Source organism: Urocitellus parryii, chromosome 10 (genome assembly GCF_045843805.1).
Source record: "Urocitellus parryii isolate mUroPar1 chromosome 10, mUroPar1.hap1, whole genome shotgun sequence".
In the NCBI taxonomy this organism is placed as follows: domain Eukaryota; kingdom Metazoa; phylum Chordata; class Mammalia; order Rodentia; family Sciuridae; genus Urocitellus; species Urocitellus parryii.
This window is the reverse complement of record NC_135540.1, coordinates 32,943,308-32,956,611: the sequence shown is the minus strand read 5'-3', so window position 1 is coordinate 32,956,611 and position 13,304 is coordinate 32,943,308. Positions and strand designations below refer to the sequence as shown.

At 35.0% G+C, this 13,304-nt stretch overlaps 1 protein-coding gene across 10 annotated transcripts in view; it reads right to left on the bottom strand.

Annotated features, from left to right (window-relative positions):
* Positions 1-13,304, bottom strand: part of Rapgef2 (Rap guanine nucleotide exchange factor 2) — a 252,152-nt gene that overhangs the window by 18,672 nt on the left and 220,176 nt on the right. For all 10 annotated transcript variants that reach the window (XM_077803436.1, XM_077803437.1, XM_026395959.2 and 7 more), the window contains 8 exons: positions 12,989-13,141; positions 12,528-12,692; positions 11,490-11,597; positions 11,189-11,392; positions 10,987-11,095; positions 10,029-10,275; positions 1,985-2,142; positions 957-1,197 (listed from right to left, as the gene is read on the bottom strand). In XM_077803436.1, coding sequence (XP_077659562.1) covers positions 957-1,197; positions 1,985-2,142; positions 10,029-10,275; positions 10,987-11,095; positions 11,189-11,392; positions 11,490-11,597; positions 12,528-12,692; positions 12,989-13,141 — 1,385 coding nt within the window. The remainder of the gene's footprint in view (positions 1-956; positions 1,198-1,984; positions 2,143-10,028; positions 10,276-10,986; positions 11,096-11,188; positions 11,393-11,489; positions 11,598-12,527; positions 12,693-12,988; positions 13,142-13,304) is intronic.

Genomic DNA, 13,304 nt, shown 5'->3' with positions numbered 1-13,304 from the left:
TCAAGTGATAATTGAGAAAAACCAACTTCCTAAAATATAACTATCCACTAGTGTTGAGGTTGGAAATAAAAGTGAGGAATAAGAAAGTTATAAAACAAATTTTGAGTGAATTAAATCATAGCTTAGATCTATAACACGGGAAAGTCAAGCACAATGGAACATTCCGCTAGAAAAACAGAAAAATGTTATTTTTGTGACAACTCAATTTTCATTCAGTATAGGATCCAGTAATTATATGAGAGCCAAAACTTAACTACTTTTTTCAACTTTTAGTTATTTGTGGTTTGAGGGCAAAATTACATATCTCCAACAGTAAAAATGTCACTGAAAAGAATGACAAAATCAGCACAATGTTTTCTTGCACGTAACATGTGATATGGGCACTTATACAGCAAGGGACCAAGCTCTGTAGCAACTAAAGTTTGGTTCCAGAGCTCAGGGGTGCTTTCTGTAATGTACAATGCCTCATTTGACAGAGTTAGTTAATTCTGCCAAAAACACTGTCATATATATCTCTGCCTAAACTAATGAAGCTCCTAGAAAAGTCAGGTATGTGGGAACATGCAATGACTGAAAATAATTAGAAAATCTGTTTGTGAATGCACAAATCCAAAGAGAAGAGAGCAGCAGGGTCTATCTACTCTGAGACTTTCATCAAGCTCCCTCTACTGTTTTATCAGCAGGTATTCTCCAGTGCAAGCCTAAGGAGTGACTCTTTGTATGTTGGCTGTTGATAATAACTTTCAGGTCACCGTGCCCTTGAATAAGTGCTTAAGAGCTCCTTGTGAGGGCCAGCAGTGTATACCTTTACTTTGATAGAGCAATTCATTGTGGGGTGCTTTGTTTTTAATCTATCAGGATATTTAGTCACTTAAAAAAACCCTTAAAGTATTCATCTCTTACACTCTGATGTGGGTTTCGAAAGGGGGTAAGAAATCCAATAAGATAGCGTATACCTTCCGCTTAGTTGTATCCTATCAGCAAGTTTGGAAAGCTGATCTGGAAGTCTTCTCTGTTTGATGACTCCCTCGGGTGTGACTGAGACCTCACACAGTGAATACTGATCTGGGGTGGCAGTAACTGCAAACTCCCTGATGGCCTGAATGACCACTTCCTTCGCTGTGGTATCCTTACTGATCATGATGTATCGGCTTTGCTGATCAGCCTTAAAAACCCTTAGGACTTGATCTGGCAAATCTGGAGGAAAGAAAACCACATAAATAGAAAGGATTTAGTGATATGGTCATGCAAAGTAATCTGGAAAGAAGTTCCCTAGAAAAGATGATAAACTTTGACCTCTTCCTTACCAGAGCTCTTCAAAGACTGATGAAGCTCCTAGAAAAGTCAGGTATGTGGGAACATGCAATAACAAAAATTGATTAGAAAAATCTCTTTGTGAATGCACAAATCCAAAGAGAGCAGCAGGGTCTTATCTGAGACTTTACATCAAGCTCCCTCCACTGTTTTATCAGCAGGTATTCTCCAGGGCAAGCCTGAGGAGTTACTGATTATATGTTGGCTGTTGATAATAACTGTCTGTGAGCTTCATTCTTACACTACAATGTAAAAACACATCTTCCCCTATAGATAATTAAATGATTAGACAAACAAAACCACATCAGTACATAGTACCACATACACAAGACTGTCATGTGGGTATCAAAGAAAGAAAATTTTTAATCTAAAGTTGATCTTTTTTATACTGAAGAGCCCAACAGTGACCTCAAATATACCTCCTATTCTTATTTATTTGATATGAATTAGTAATAACTGCATGTCATGTATTATTCTTCATTCTATCAAAGAGGAGACAAGTTCAGAGAGATTAAATTTCCTGTAGCCATATCAAAACAGTCTGCAGAATATGATGAGAACTGGTACCAAAGGTTTGGAATTTAAGGTTCACCCTGACTCTTTGCATCTGGGTATCAAAGATGGAAAAAGATGACAATGAGAAAACAAAAGCAGTATTGGAGGTGCTCACCAGGAGTAGTACTGAAGTCTAAAATGCGATGATGTGACTGCAGCAAATCAGGATTACTGGAGGACAAGGTTCCACTGACGGGCAAGGCGGTTGGGATGTGCTTTGTCTGTCTTAGCCCTACTATGCTGTCATCTTGAGATTGACCAATCCCAATATCACTGAGGAAAGAAGAAAAAGTGAATTATTAGCAAGATAAAAAGCTGTATTATAGACCACTAGTAAGCCACATCCCATTAAACTTGCAATTAATGTAAAAAATGTCATTAATTTACTTGAAAATTGCAAAAGCCACTACTGCTTAAGTGTATCCAATTTACTTTCCGGTTTCTTAAGTATATATATGTTTCTCTAAAGTCTTTTTCACTAGAAAAACCCATAACCAATATCAGTAGTTTCTCAGTCAAAAAATATATTCAAGAAAATATGAGTTCTAGTTTTTGGTGGGAATGAACTTAGGAAAAAGCATACTAAAAAGAATGTATTCAGTCCCACTTGTCCAATGGTTCAGTGACAAAATGATGCAGTTTTATGGTCCTATTTGCAAGAACTAAAGAATGTGAGCAGAATGAACAGAATTTTATTCTCCAATATTTTAAGGGGAAAATGAGATTATTATACAGTCAAATGTAAGGAAATCCTGACAGGTATTATTTCTTAATTATACAGAGCATAAAAGAAGAGTGGTGCATGGTGGCATTTTCTAGGATCAAGGAAAAGTCAATGGAACTCCAATGACTCACTTTGATTCTGCTCAAATTTTCTAATTACACATTTAAGTTCCCTGAAAAGCACCGGTTATTACTGATGTTTTTCAAACTCATTTCTATTTATAAAAAACGATTGCAGTGGATAATTCTTATAACATGATTTAATAATATATAAAAATTATTTCTATGGGATAATTTTTCTATATCATTATTACTTAAAGGATCAGTGCTTTCAAAACAAAGATCAAAAAATAAGAATATGGATGCAAAAATAACTAGATTATAAACAAATTTACATTCTAACTAGTTTTTAAAAACACCTTGAAAGAAAATGCAAGGTTGGGTTATAAAACAAGGCATCACAGATAGATCTTCCAAACAAAAGCTGAACAAAGAAACTATAGAACTCAATAAGACAATCAATAACTTAGACTTAACTGACATATATAGAATATTTCATCCTTCAATGAGAGAATATACTTTCTTCTTAGCAGCACATGGAACCTTCTCTAAAATATAGACCATGTATTATGCCACAAAGTATCTCTTAGCAAATATAGACTACTACCCTGTATTCTATCAGATCATAATGGAATGAAACTAGAAATCAATGATACAGTAAGAAATAAAATCCACTCCAACACCTGGAGACTAAATAATATGTTACTGAACGAACAATGGGTTACAGAAAACATCAAGGAGGAAATTTAAAAATTTTTAGAGGTGGATGAGAACACAGATACAACATATCGAAATCTCTGGGACACTATGAAAGCAGTTCTAAGAGGAAAGTTCATTGTATGAAGTTCATTCCTTAAAAAAAGAAAAAGTCAACAAATAAATGACTTAACATTACATCTCAAAACCCTAGAAAAAGAAGAAAATCAACCCTTAGCCATGCTAACGAAGAGAAGGAGAGAGAAAACTCACGTGATGAAAAAGGAAGTATCACAACAGAAACTAGAGAAATACAGAAGATAATTAGAGATCATTTTGAAAATGTGTACTCCAATAGAATAGAAAATATGGAAGGCATCAACAAATTTCTAGAGTCATATAGTTTGCCCAGATTGAATCAGGATGATATATACAATTTAAACAGATCAATTACAAGTGACAAAATAGCAGATACCATCAAAAGTCTACCAACCAAGAAAAGCCCAGGACTGGATGAATACACAGCGGAATTCCACAAGACCTTTAAAGAAGAACTAATATCAATACTCTTCAATTTATTTCAGGAAATAGAAAGAGGCAGCACTTCCAAACTCATTCTATGAGGCCAGTATCACTCTGATTCCAAAACCAGGCAAAGACACTTCAAAAAAAGAAAACTTCAGACCAATATCTCTAGTGAACATAGATGCAAAAATTCAATAACATTCTGGCAAATCGAATACAAAAACATATCCAAAAGCTAGTAGAATCAAGTAGGATTCATCCCAGGGATGCAAGGTTGGTTCAACATATGGAAATCAATAAATGTTATTCATCACATCAACAGGCTTAAAGAATCATATGGTCATCCCAACAGATGCAGAAAAAGCATTTGACAAAATACAGCATCCTTTTATGTTCAAAACACTAGAAAAACTAGGGATAACAGGAACATATCTCAACATTATAAAGGCTATGTATGCTAAGCCCCAGGCCAACATAAATTTAAATGGAGAAAAATTGAAAGCATTCCCTCTAAAACCTGGAACAAGACAGAGATGCCCTCTTTCACTATTTCTATTTAACATAGTTTTGAAAAACTAGAGGCAGAGCAATTAGACAAATGAAAGAAATTAAAGGGATACACATAGGGAAAGAAGAACTCAAATTGGCATTATTTGCTGATGATATGATTCTATACCTAGGAGACCCTAAAAGCTCCACCAGAAACTTCTAGAGCTAATAAATGAATTCAGCAAAGCAGCAGGATATAAAATCAACACCCCAAAATCAAATGCATTTCTGTAATATCAGTGGTAAATACTTAGAAAGGGAAATGAGAAAAAGCACCTCATTTTCAATATCCTCAAAAAAAAAAGAATAAGATACTTAATGAAAGAGGTGAAAGATCTATATAATGAAAATTGCAGAATCCTAAAGAAAGAAATCAAAGAAGACCTCAGAAGATGGAAAGATCTACCTTGCTCTTGGATAGGCAGAATATTATCAAAATGACCATACTTTCAAAGCACTATACAGATTTAATGTAATTCTGATCAAAATTCCAATAACATTCCTCATAGAAACAGAAAAAGCAGTCATGAAATTCATCTGGAAAAATAGGAGATCCAGAATAGCTAAAGCAATCCTTAGCAGGTAAAGTGAAGCAGGCGGCATCACTATACCAGACCTTAAACTATATTACAGAGCAATAGTGACAAAAACAGCATGGTATTGGCACCAAAACAGGCCCGTAGACCAATAGTACAGAATAGAGGACACACACATTAACCCACAAAACTACAATTATCTTATATTAGACAAAGGTGCCAAAAATATACATTGAAGAGAAGATAGCTTTTTTAACAAATGGTGCTGGGAAAACTGGAAATCCATATGCAACAAAATGAAATTAAACCCCTATCTCTCACCAGGCACAAAACTCGACTCAAAATGGATCAAGGACTTAAGAATAAAACCAGAGACTCTGCATCTAATAGAAGAAAAAGTAGGCCCTAATCTTCATCATGTGGAATTAGGCCCCAACTTCCTTAATGAGACTCCTTGTGGCACAAGAATTAAAATCAAGAATCAATAAATGGGATGGACTCACACTAAAAAGTTTCTTCTCAGCAAAATAAATAATCTATGAGGTGAATAGAGAGCCTGCATCTTGGGAACATTTGCTCCCATTTTACCCCTCACACATCAGATAGAGCACTAATCTCTAGGGTATATAAAGAACTCAAAACGCTAAACACCCAAAAAAACAAATAGCCCAATCAATAAATGGGCCAAGGACCTGAAGAGACAAATATATGAAAATATCTTCATCATTGCTAGCAATTAGAGAAATGCAAATCAAAACCACTCTAAGATTTCATCTCACTCCAGTCAGAATGGCAGCTATTATGAAGACAAACAACAATGAGTGCTGGGCTGGGGATGTGGCTCAAGCGGTAGCGCGCTCGCCTGGCATGCGTGCGGCCCGGGTTCGATCCTCAGCACCACATACCAACAAAGATGTTGTGTCCGCCAAGAACTAAAAATAAATAAATATTTAAAAAAAAAAAAACAATGAGTGCTGGAGAGGATGTGGGGGGAAAGGTATACTCATACATTGCTGGTGGGACTGCAAATTGGTGCAGCCAATATGGAAAGCAGTATGGAGATTCCTTGGAAATCTGGGAATGAAACCACCATTTGACCCAGCTATCCCTCCCCTTGGTCTATACCTAAAGAACTTAAAAACAGCATACTACAGGGACACAGCCACATCAATGTTTATAGCAGCATAATTCACAATAGCATAACTGTGGAACCAACCTAGATGCCCTTCAATAGATGGATAAAAAAAATGTGGCATATATACGCAATGGAATATTACTCAGAAATAAAAGAGAATAAAATCATGGCATTTGCAGGTAAATGGATGGTGTTAAGAGAAGATAATGCTAAGTGAAGTTAGCCAATACCAAAAAACCAAATGCCGAATGTTTTCTCGTATAAGGAGGCTGATTCATAGTGGGATAGGGAGTGGGAGCATGGGAGAAATAGACGAACTCTAGATAGGGCAGAGAGCTTGGAGAGGAAGGGAGGGGGCATGGGGTTATTAATGATGGTGGAATGTGATGATCATTATTATCCAAAGTACAGGTATGAAGACATGAATTGGTGTGAATATACTTTGTATACATCTGGTCAAAAATTGCGCTCTATATGTGTAATAAGAATTGTGGGCTGGGGATGTGGCTCAAGCGGTAGCAGGCTCGCCTGGCATGTGTGCAGCCTGGGTTCGATCCTCAGCACCACATACAAATAAAGATGTTGTATCAGCCGAAAACTAAAATAAATAAATAAATATTAAAATTCTCTCTCTCAAAAAAAAAAATTCTCTTCTCTCTTTAAAAAAAAAAGAATTGTAACGCATTCCGCTGTCATATATAAATTTTTAAAATGAATAAAAAACAAGGCTTCGTAAATAAGATAACTGCAGTATAAGTTCTTCCAAATTGATAGGCAAATCTAGGATAAAATTAAATTTCTATTTAAGCACATATAGGCCATGTGCACATACATAAAGACACTTTTAATTAACATTCTATGAAAAATAGAAATCTTCACATTGGTGGGTTTTGTTTGTGGTATTAGGGATTGAACCCAGACATGCTCTTTTATTGAGTCAAACTCCCATCCCTTTTCATTTCATTCTGAGACAAATTCTAGCTAAGTTAATGAGTCTGGCCTCAAACTGGCAATACTCCTGCCTCAGCCTTCCAAGTTGCTGAGATTACAAGCATGCACCACCACACCCCATCTACATCAGTGGGATTTTATTTTTCAACCATATAAAAGCACTATTTGTCAAAAATATTAGGTATAATATATGGCATTTAATGATTACTATGTCCTCAGGCCAAGGCATGGCTAACTGGGACACTCCTGGCACAAATAGTTATGAATACTAGTATATTCCAGGCACATGTTTCTCAGCAACATTTTAACACCTCACATGGTGATCTAACTTTCCACTCTCACAGTTTCTCCATTACTTACTAATATCTCTGTTATCCAAGATAGGGGTTCTCTTGGACTAAAACTACTTTATATGTGAGATCCAAGATTGAAACGTCCCTCCAATGAAAGAAAGAAAGAGAAAGAGAAAAAGGAAGGAAGGAAAGAAAGGAGGAAGAAAGTTGGGGGAGAGAGAATGGCCCTCTGAGCACACACTTTTTTTGTTTGACCTCCCTAACTCTTTCATTGTTACTGAAACAGTTTTTTGGTCTTCGTTGATTTTGTAGTCTGTTGACTCTTCCTGTTTAGCTCTGGGTTCATCAGTTTTCCTCTCTACTCACCTGGAAATCAAATCTGAATTCCATAATGCTATGCCATACCCTTTTCTTCCCTCTTTATGCACATTATCTTTCCATGTCCATCCTTACTAATTTATTAGTATCCAGCACCTTAGCTTCTACAATACTGATGTTTTTTAAAAAAATATATATATACACAACACAGTATTTTTTTTTAAATTTTACATTAACTTTATTATTTTTATGTGGTGCTGAAAACTGAACCCAGTGCCTCACATGTGCTAGGCAGGTGTTCTACCACTGAGCTACACCCCCAGACCAACACAGTATTTTTTGGCGTGGGGCGATACCAGTGATTGAACTATGGGGCTCTTAGCACTAGTCACTGAGCCACAGCCCCAGCTCTATCTCATATTTTATTTAGAGACAGGTCTCACTGAGTTGCTTAGTGCCTTGCATTTGAGAAGCTGGCTTTGAACTTGCCATCCTCCTGCCTCAGCTTCCTGAGCCACTGGGATTACAGGAGTGCATCACCTCACCCAGCCCCAATACCGTATATTTTAACTAGATGATTTCTGTAATTTTCTAGTTCAATGGTGTTGTTAAAAATCTTCACAGGGAAGGGGCATAGCTCAGTGATAAAGCACTTGCCTAGCACGTACAGGCCCTGCCTTCTACCTGTAGCACTGCAAAACACAAAAATAAAACCAAACCAAATTTAAAAAAAACTTATAAGAACATTATGATTTCTAGAAGAGAAAAGCTGAAGTAGCAACTAGTATTAAATAAAATCTATTAGAATATAATAGATCCCACTGTTTGCCGAGCCCACCTTTAGATCTTATTTTTTCAATTTCAATTGCACTGCATACATGATTTCAAATAATTTTCATAAAAAAGTATTTAAACAAACCACATATTTACTTAAACCACATATTTACTTAAGATGTTGTTCAGTGTTTTAAAGCCAACACATCTAATTATTGTCTCTTCTCTTTTTCCTTGACTAGCTTTTGAATGTCTTTCCAAGTACACAGAGAACAAAATTATGTAGAGTATTCTCATACTGTATTCTTGCCAAGATCCTGTGCTGTGGATGTATTACATCCCAGTTCTAACATGTCACATTTCTATTAATACTTGCCAGGGTCATGCTGACTTCTGTTTAATATATTTTTTTAAGGGGTTCATATTTAACGCATGGTCCAATATGACTCTAAGATCTTTTTTTATTATTATGCTCCTAATAATTCTGTACTTAGTTTATTTTTTTACCGAGAGGGGCCACTTTAAAAATTGATTCCTATTCTCTGTACCAGCTGTCCTAATTCATTCTTAGTAACTTAGTCAAGTCTATAAATAAAACCATCACATTCGCTGTTTATCCTTATAACTTTACCATAGAAGTTTTCTTTAGAAATGCCCGATCATTATAGTTCAATGGGGGCAATACAAGTCTGACATACAAACCATCAATGATAAATTTTTGATCATCTCGCCCTGTACATGAAAATTTTATCTGAAATGTAATTTTCTTTAAAAAAGAAATGCTTGCTGCAGTCCTGAATATCTGTATTTATTGCTCTTCTCTAGATCCATTAAGTTATCATAGAACTATACTAACCTACATCTTTTCAATTTATTATCTTTTATATTATTGTACTTTGAGGAATATATAATAATTGACATAGCATACTGAGTTACTTAACATTAAAAAAATGGTTGATGGTAATTGAGTTTTATAAAATATCCCTAGGTTCAAGGACCAAATTAAGAAAGAAATAAGCAAATAAGTAAAGCTAAAAAGAATTGTTGGGAACGCCTGCAACTTTGTCTAGCTTGAACCTCTCACATAAGTAAAGAGCCAAAAGGAAATTCAAGAATACACCTGATATTCTGACTACAGAGCTAACTGGGAAGACGTTTGTGCTCAGTTATTAATGCCTTGGCAATGGTTAAACAACTGAAAATAGAAGTGAAGGGGAAATAGAATGGCAGGGGTGAACAGAGGCAACCGGAAGAAGTGATTTGATTTAAGGGTAGATGCTGTGGAGGAGACAGCCAGAAACAAAGGTTCAGTGGCCAAAGCTCCAAATCCTAAGGGAGATAGGAAGCACACCCTTCTCAAAAGTTCATGGGGGGGGGGGGAGTTCAAATAAGAACATTCTAAACCACCTCTAATGAAAATCAGGGGTAGGAAAATGGCAAAAATAGGATTAAAACGAACATGATTGTTTCATATTACTTCTAAAAATAGCTCAGCCTAAAACATTGAGAAATTAGACTAATGTGCAAAAATTACATCACTACCTTAGCATATCCTTTTAAGATAATAAAATAATGCACAAAAAATTTGTAGACACTTACTTATATGGTTTCTGAGGCAAGATACTAATCCGAGTCTTGTCAAGTATCTTCTTTAGCTTGTTTCTTCCCCCAACTGTGTTGGCTTTACTTTTTTTATTTACTTTTTCAAGTCCTATCACCTGTTCTACATCTACAGCAAGATCTGGAATGGAGTAGCGACTGGCCTTTTTGATATCACCAATTTTGGGAAGGTGGGGGGCACCATTTCTTTTCTCTTCTGACAATCTTGTTAGAAGTTCTTTAAACACTAAAATATATAGAAAGAGAAACACCACAAAATGCCAATTACAAGAAAACTGGACAAGGCCAAGGCAATTGTAGAACTTGGGAGTACAAGACAAATACAGATTTCAGCTATTAAAATCCTGTAGAAAAATACTACTCCAGTGACTAGTACCAAGAATCTACTTTGTAATGTTGTTCTATCCATGTAAATTTAAGAACAGCAGTAAACATTCTTCTTTATTTTCCCTTGTACCCAGGATAGAATGCAGAAACACTTAGCCACTGGGCCACATCCCCAGTCCTTTTTTATATTTTACTTAGAGAAAAGGGTTATACTGAGTTGCTTAGGGCCTCACTAAATTGCTGAGGCTGGCTTTGAACTCAAGATACTCCAGCCTCAACCTCCCAAGTTGCAGGGATATCGCAGGGATATAGGTGCCCAGCAACAGTAAACCTTTTAATCTATAGGTATTTTAGAATTTATCAACAGAAGGGAAATTACATTTATCAAATAAATACAGATTAAAAAAATAATTTTTATGGTCCTCAAATCAGTAGATTTTGATTTAGATCTAGTTATATACTTATAAAATGAATTCTATATTTATATATTTTACTACAAGTACTCTGATGCTTATGTTCAAAATATTACTTATATAAATTATATCTTTCTTGTTTAAGATTTAAACTTTTTTAAAAAAGGAGAAAAATGAAAGTCTGCAAAAATACTTACCAAATAAATTGGTTTTCACAGTGATAGATAAATGCGTGTTATTCCTAAGAATTTCCATGGCTTTTGACAGCTGGATATTTTCAAAGTTTTGACCATTTACTTCTAGTATCTAAAAGCGAAATTATAAAATTAGCATATTACTGACTAAATTGAAAGAAAATTACCAAAATCTCCCTTATATCTGGACTGAGAAATATCATACCTGATCCCCACGTTTCAATCCTGCTTCAGTTGCTTTGCTACCTGAATCAACACTGTCAACAAAGATTCCAAATCCCTTCTCGGAGCCTCCCAGTAAGATAAAAGGCAGAGGAGCTTCCCGGGATGGTTTTGTTAATGTCATCAATCTTCTTTTTGCCTTAGCTGCACATGCAATATTTAACAGCCTTAGATGTCCGCCCATTTTCTATAAGGGTTTAGGAAGAGTGGTGTTAATTCAAGACAGGAGGGAAAAATGAACTGAAAGCTAATCTTAAAAAAATAATAACAACCACAACTATTACCTCTCTTTCCAGATTATTTTCAAATTCTTCTAGAAATCGAGTCATTGCAGGATCTCCTTCAAAGTCATTGAAGTGATTATTCACCCACAATAATACTACCCGTGTAACCTAAAAAAAAAAATTTGTTTCACTAAGTTTCCTTGTTTTTAGTGCTAAAGATCAGTGATTAATTTCAAACAAGATATCTAATTTTCAATTCACCTAAAGATACTGAACAAAAAAATAAACTAATAACAATAAAACTTTCAACAAGAATTTTATTCAGATAAGAATGATATTCTGAAAAAAATATGTGTACCTTAAATACAGACTATATATTGCTTTGCCAGGAGACACAGTGGATTTGTGAAGGTATTCAATTAACATCTAACCTTACTTTCAAAACATATTTTAAATAAGTCAAAATAAAAGCACAGATACAATAAAACCAAAACAGGTTAATACAAAAGACAGAAACTAAAAAATAAAAGTAAAAACACAGACTAGATAAGTCAAATATAGTGTTAAGCCCAGAAATATCTGTAAGGAATCGGAGTTGTAAAAGAAAGGACGTAAGACTAGTTTATGTAGTTTATCATTCAATCTGGCCTTGAAAAATCTCTCCAGAGCTGCAGGAGAGGTTCTGCTTAGAATTATATTAGTGGAGACTTTAGTCATTGATGGCTGTAATGTAAAGCTGCTCTGGTGCTAATTTAAAATTTATAATTTTCTTTTACAATATCTACTAGACTAGAAAATGCAAATTCTCATGGTATCCCAATGTTTGGTTATATTTTAACATATTCTCAACATATAAACACTTGGTGACCAACTTTTTGGCCTTTGCATTTAAAGAAGAAAAAAAAAAACATTTCTAGGGCTAAACTTTAAAATACATAATAAAAACTAATATTTGGATCACCTTATCTTTTTGTTTCCTTAAAATTATATTCTCATATTCCATTAACTTGAACATTAACTGGTGGGACAAATGTATCTTTAAGCTTATATTTAAAAAGTACTACATAGTTAAGAGCTGAAGTAAACTGTATTTCCAACCTTATCCCTGAGGCTCGGGTCATTAAACCACTCCAATAACTTTTTGCCCACTTCCATTGGACTAGAAAGAAAAGTCCGGTAGGTCAACAGGAAGTCTTCTATGAAGGTTGGATCTACTACTGAATGCTCTTCCACCAAGTGCATTGTTAACCTTTCTGAGGTGCCCTGTAACAAATAAAAGGTTTAATCATTATCCTGAATAAATAACATTTATATGATACCTTGATTTCAACTCTTCAACATAAAACCAAGCAGGTAGTAATAGGGATAATTAAGAAACTGCTATTAATCAGAATATGTAAAGACTTTTTATTATAAGTGATGACCATCATTAAGAGGTATGATGCTTAAAAATGGAAAAATTTTTAAAAAGGACAAAAAACCCACAAATCTTTAGTTGCCATATCTTCGACTACTCCAAACTTCCTCTCCATTAGAAAGAGGACAGTTCTCAGTCTTACCTTGATGACAATGTGGCCCTTTCTTGTTCCAGTTCGATCAAGTTCTCGGTGTTCTTTGACCATAACGATCTCTCCTTCCTCTTCAACTTTTTGCATATTCTTTTCTACTTGGTTGAGGATACGGCAGTAATCTTGCTGGGCTATGCAGACAAACTGGAATAAAACATAAGTCACATGTTAATGATAAAGTGCTTGCAAAAGTCCTAGCTGTACGAATAATTCAGTGCTTTAATTATTTAATACTGACATTTTTCCCTGTCTTTCTTATACTTTCTAAATTAATGCAGTAATGAACTTTAATCAGACTTCTCTACTT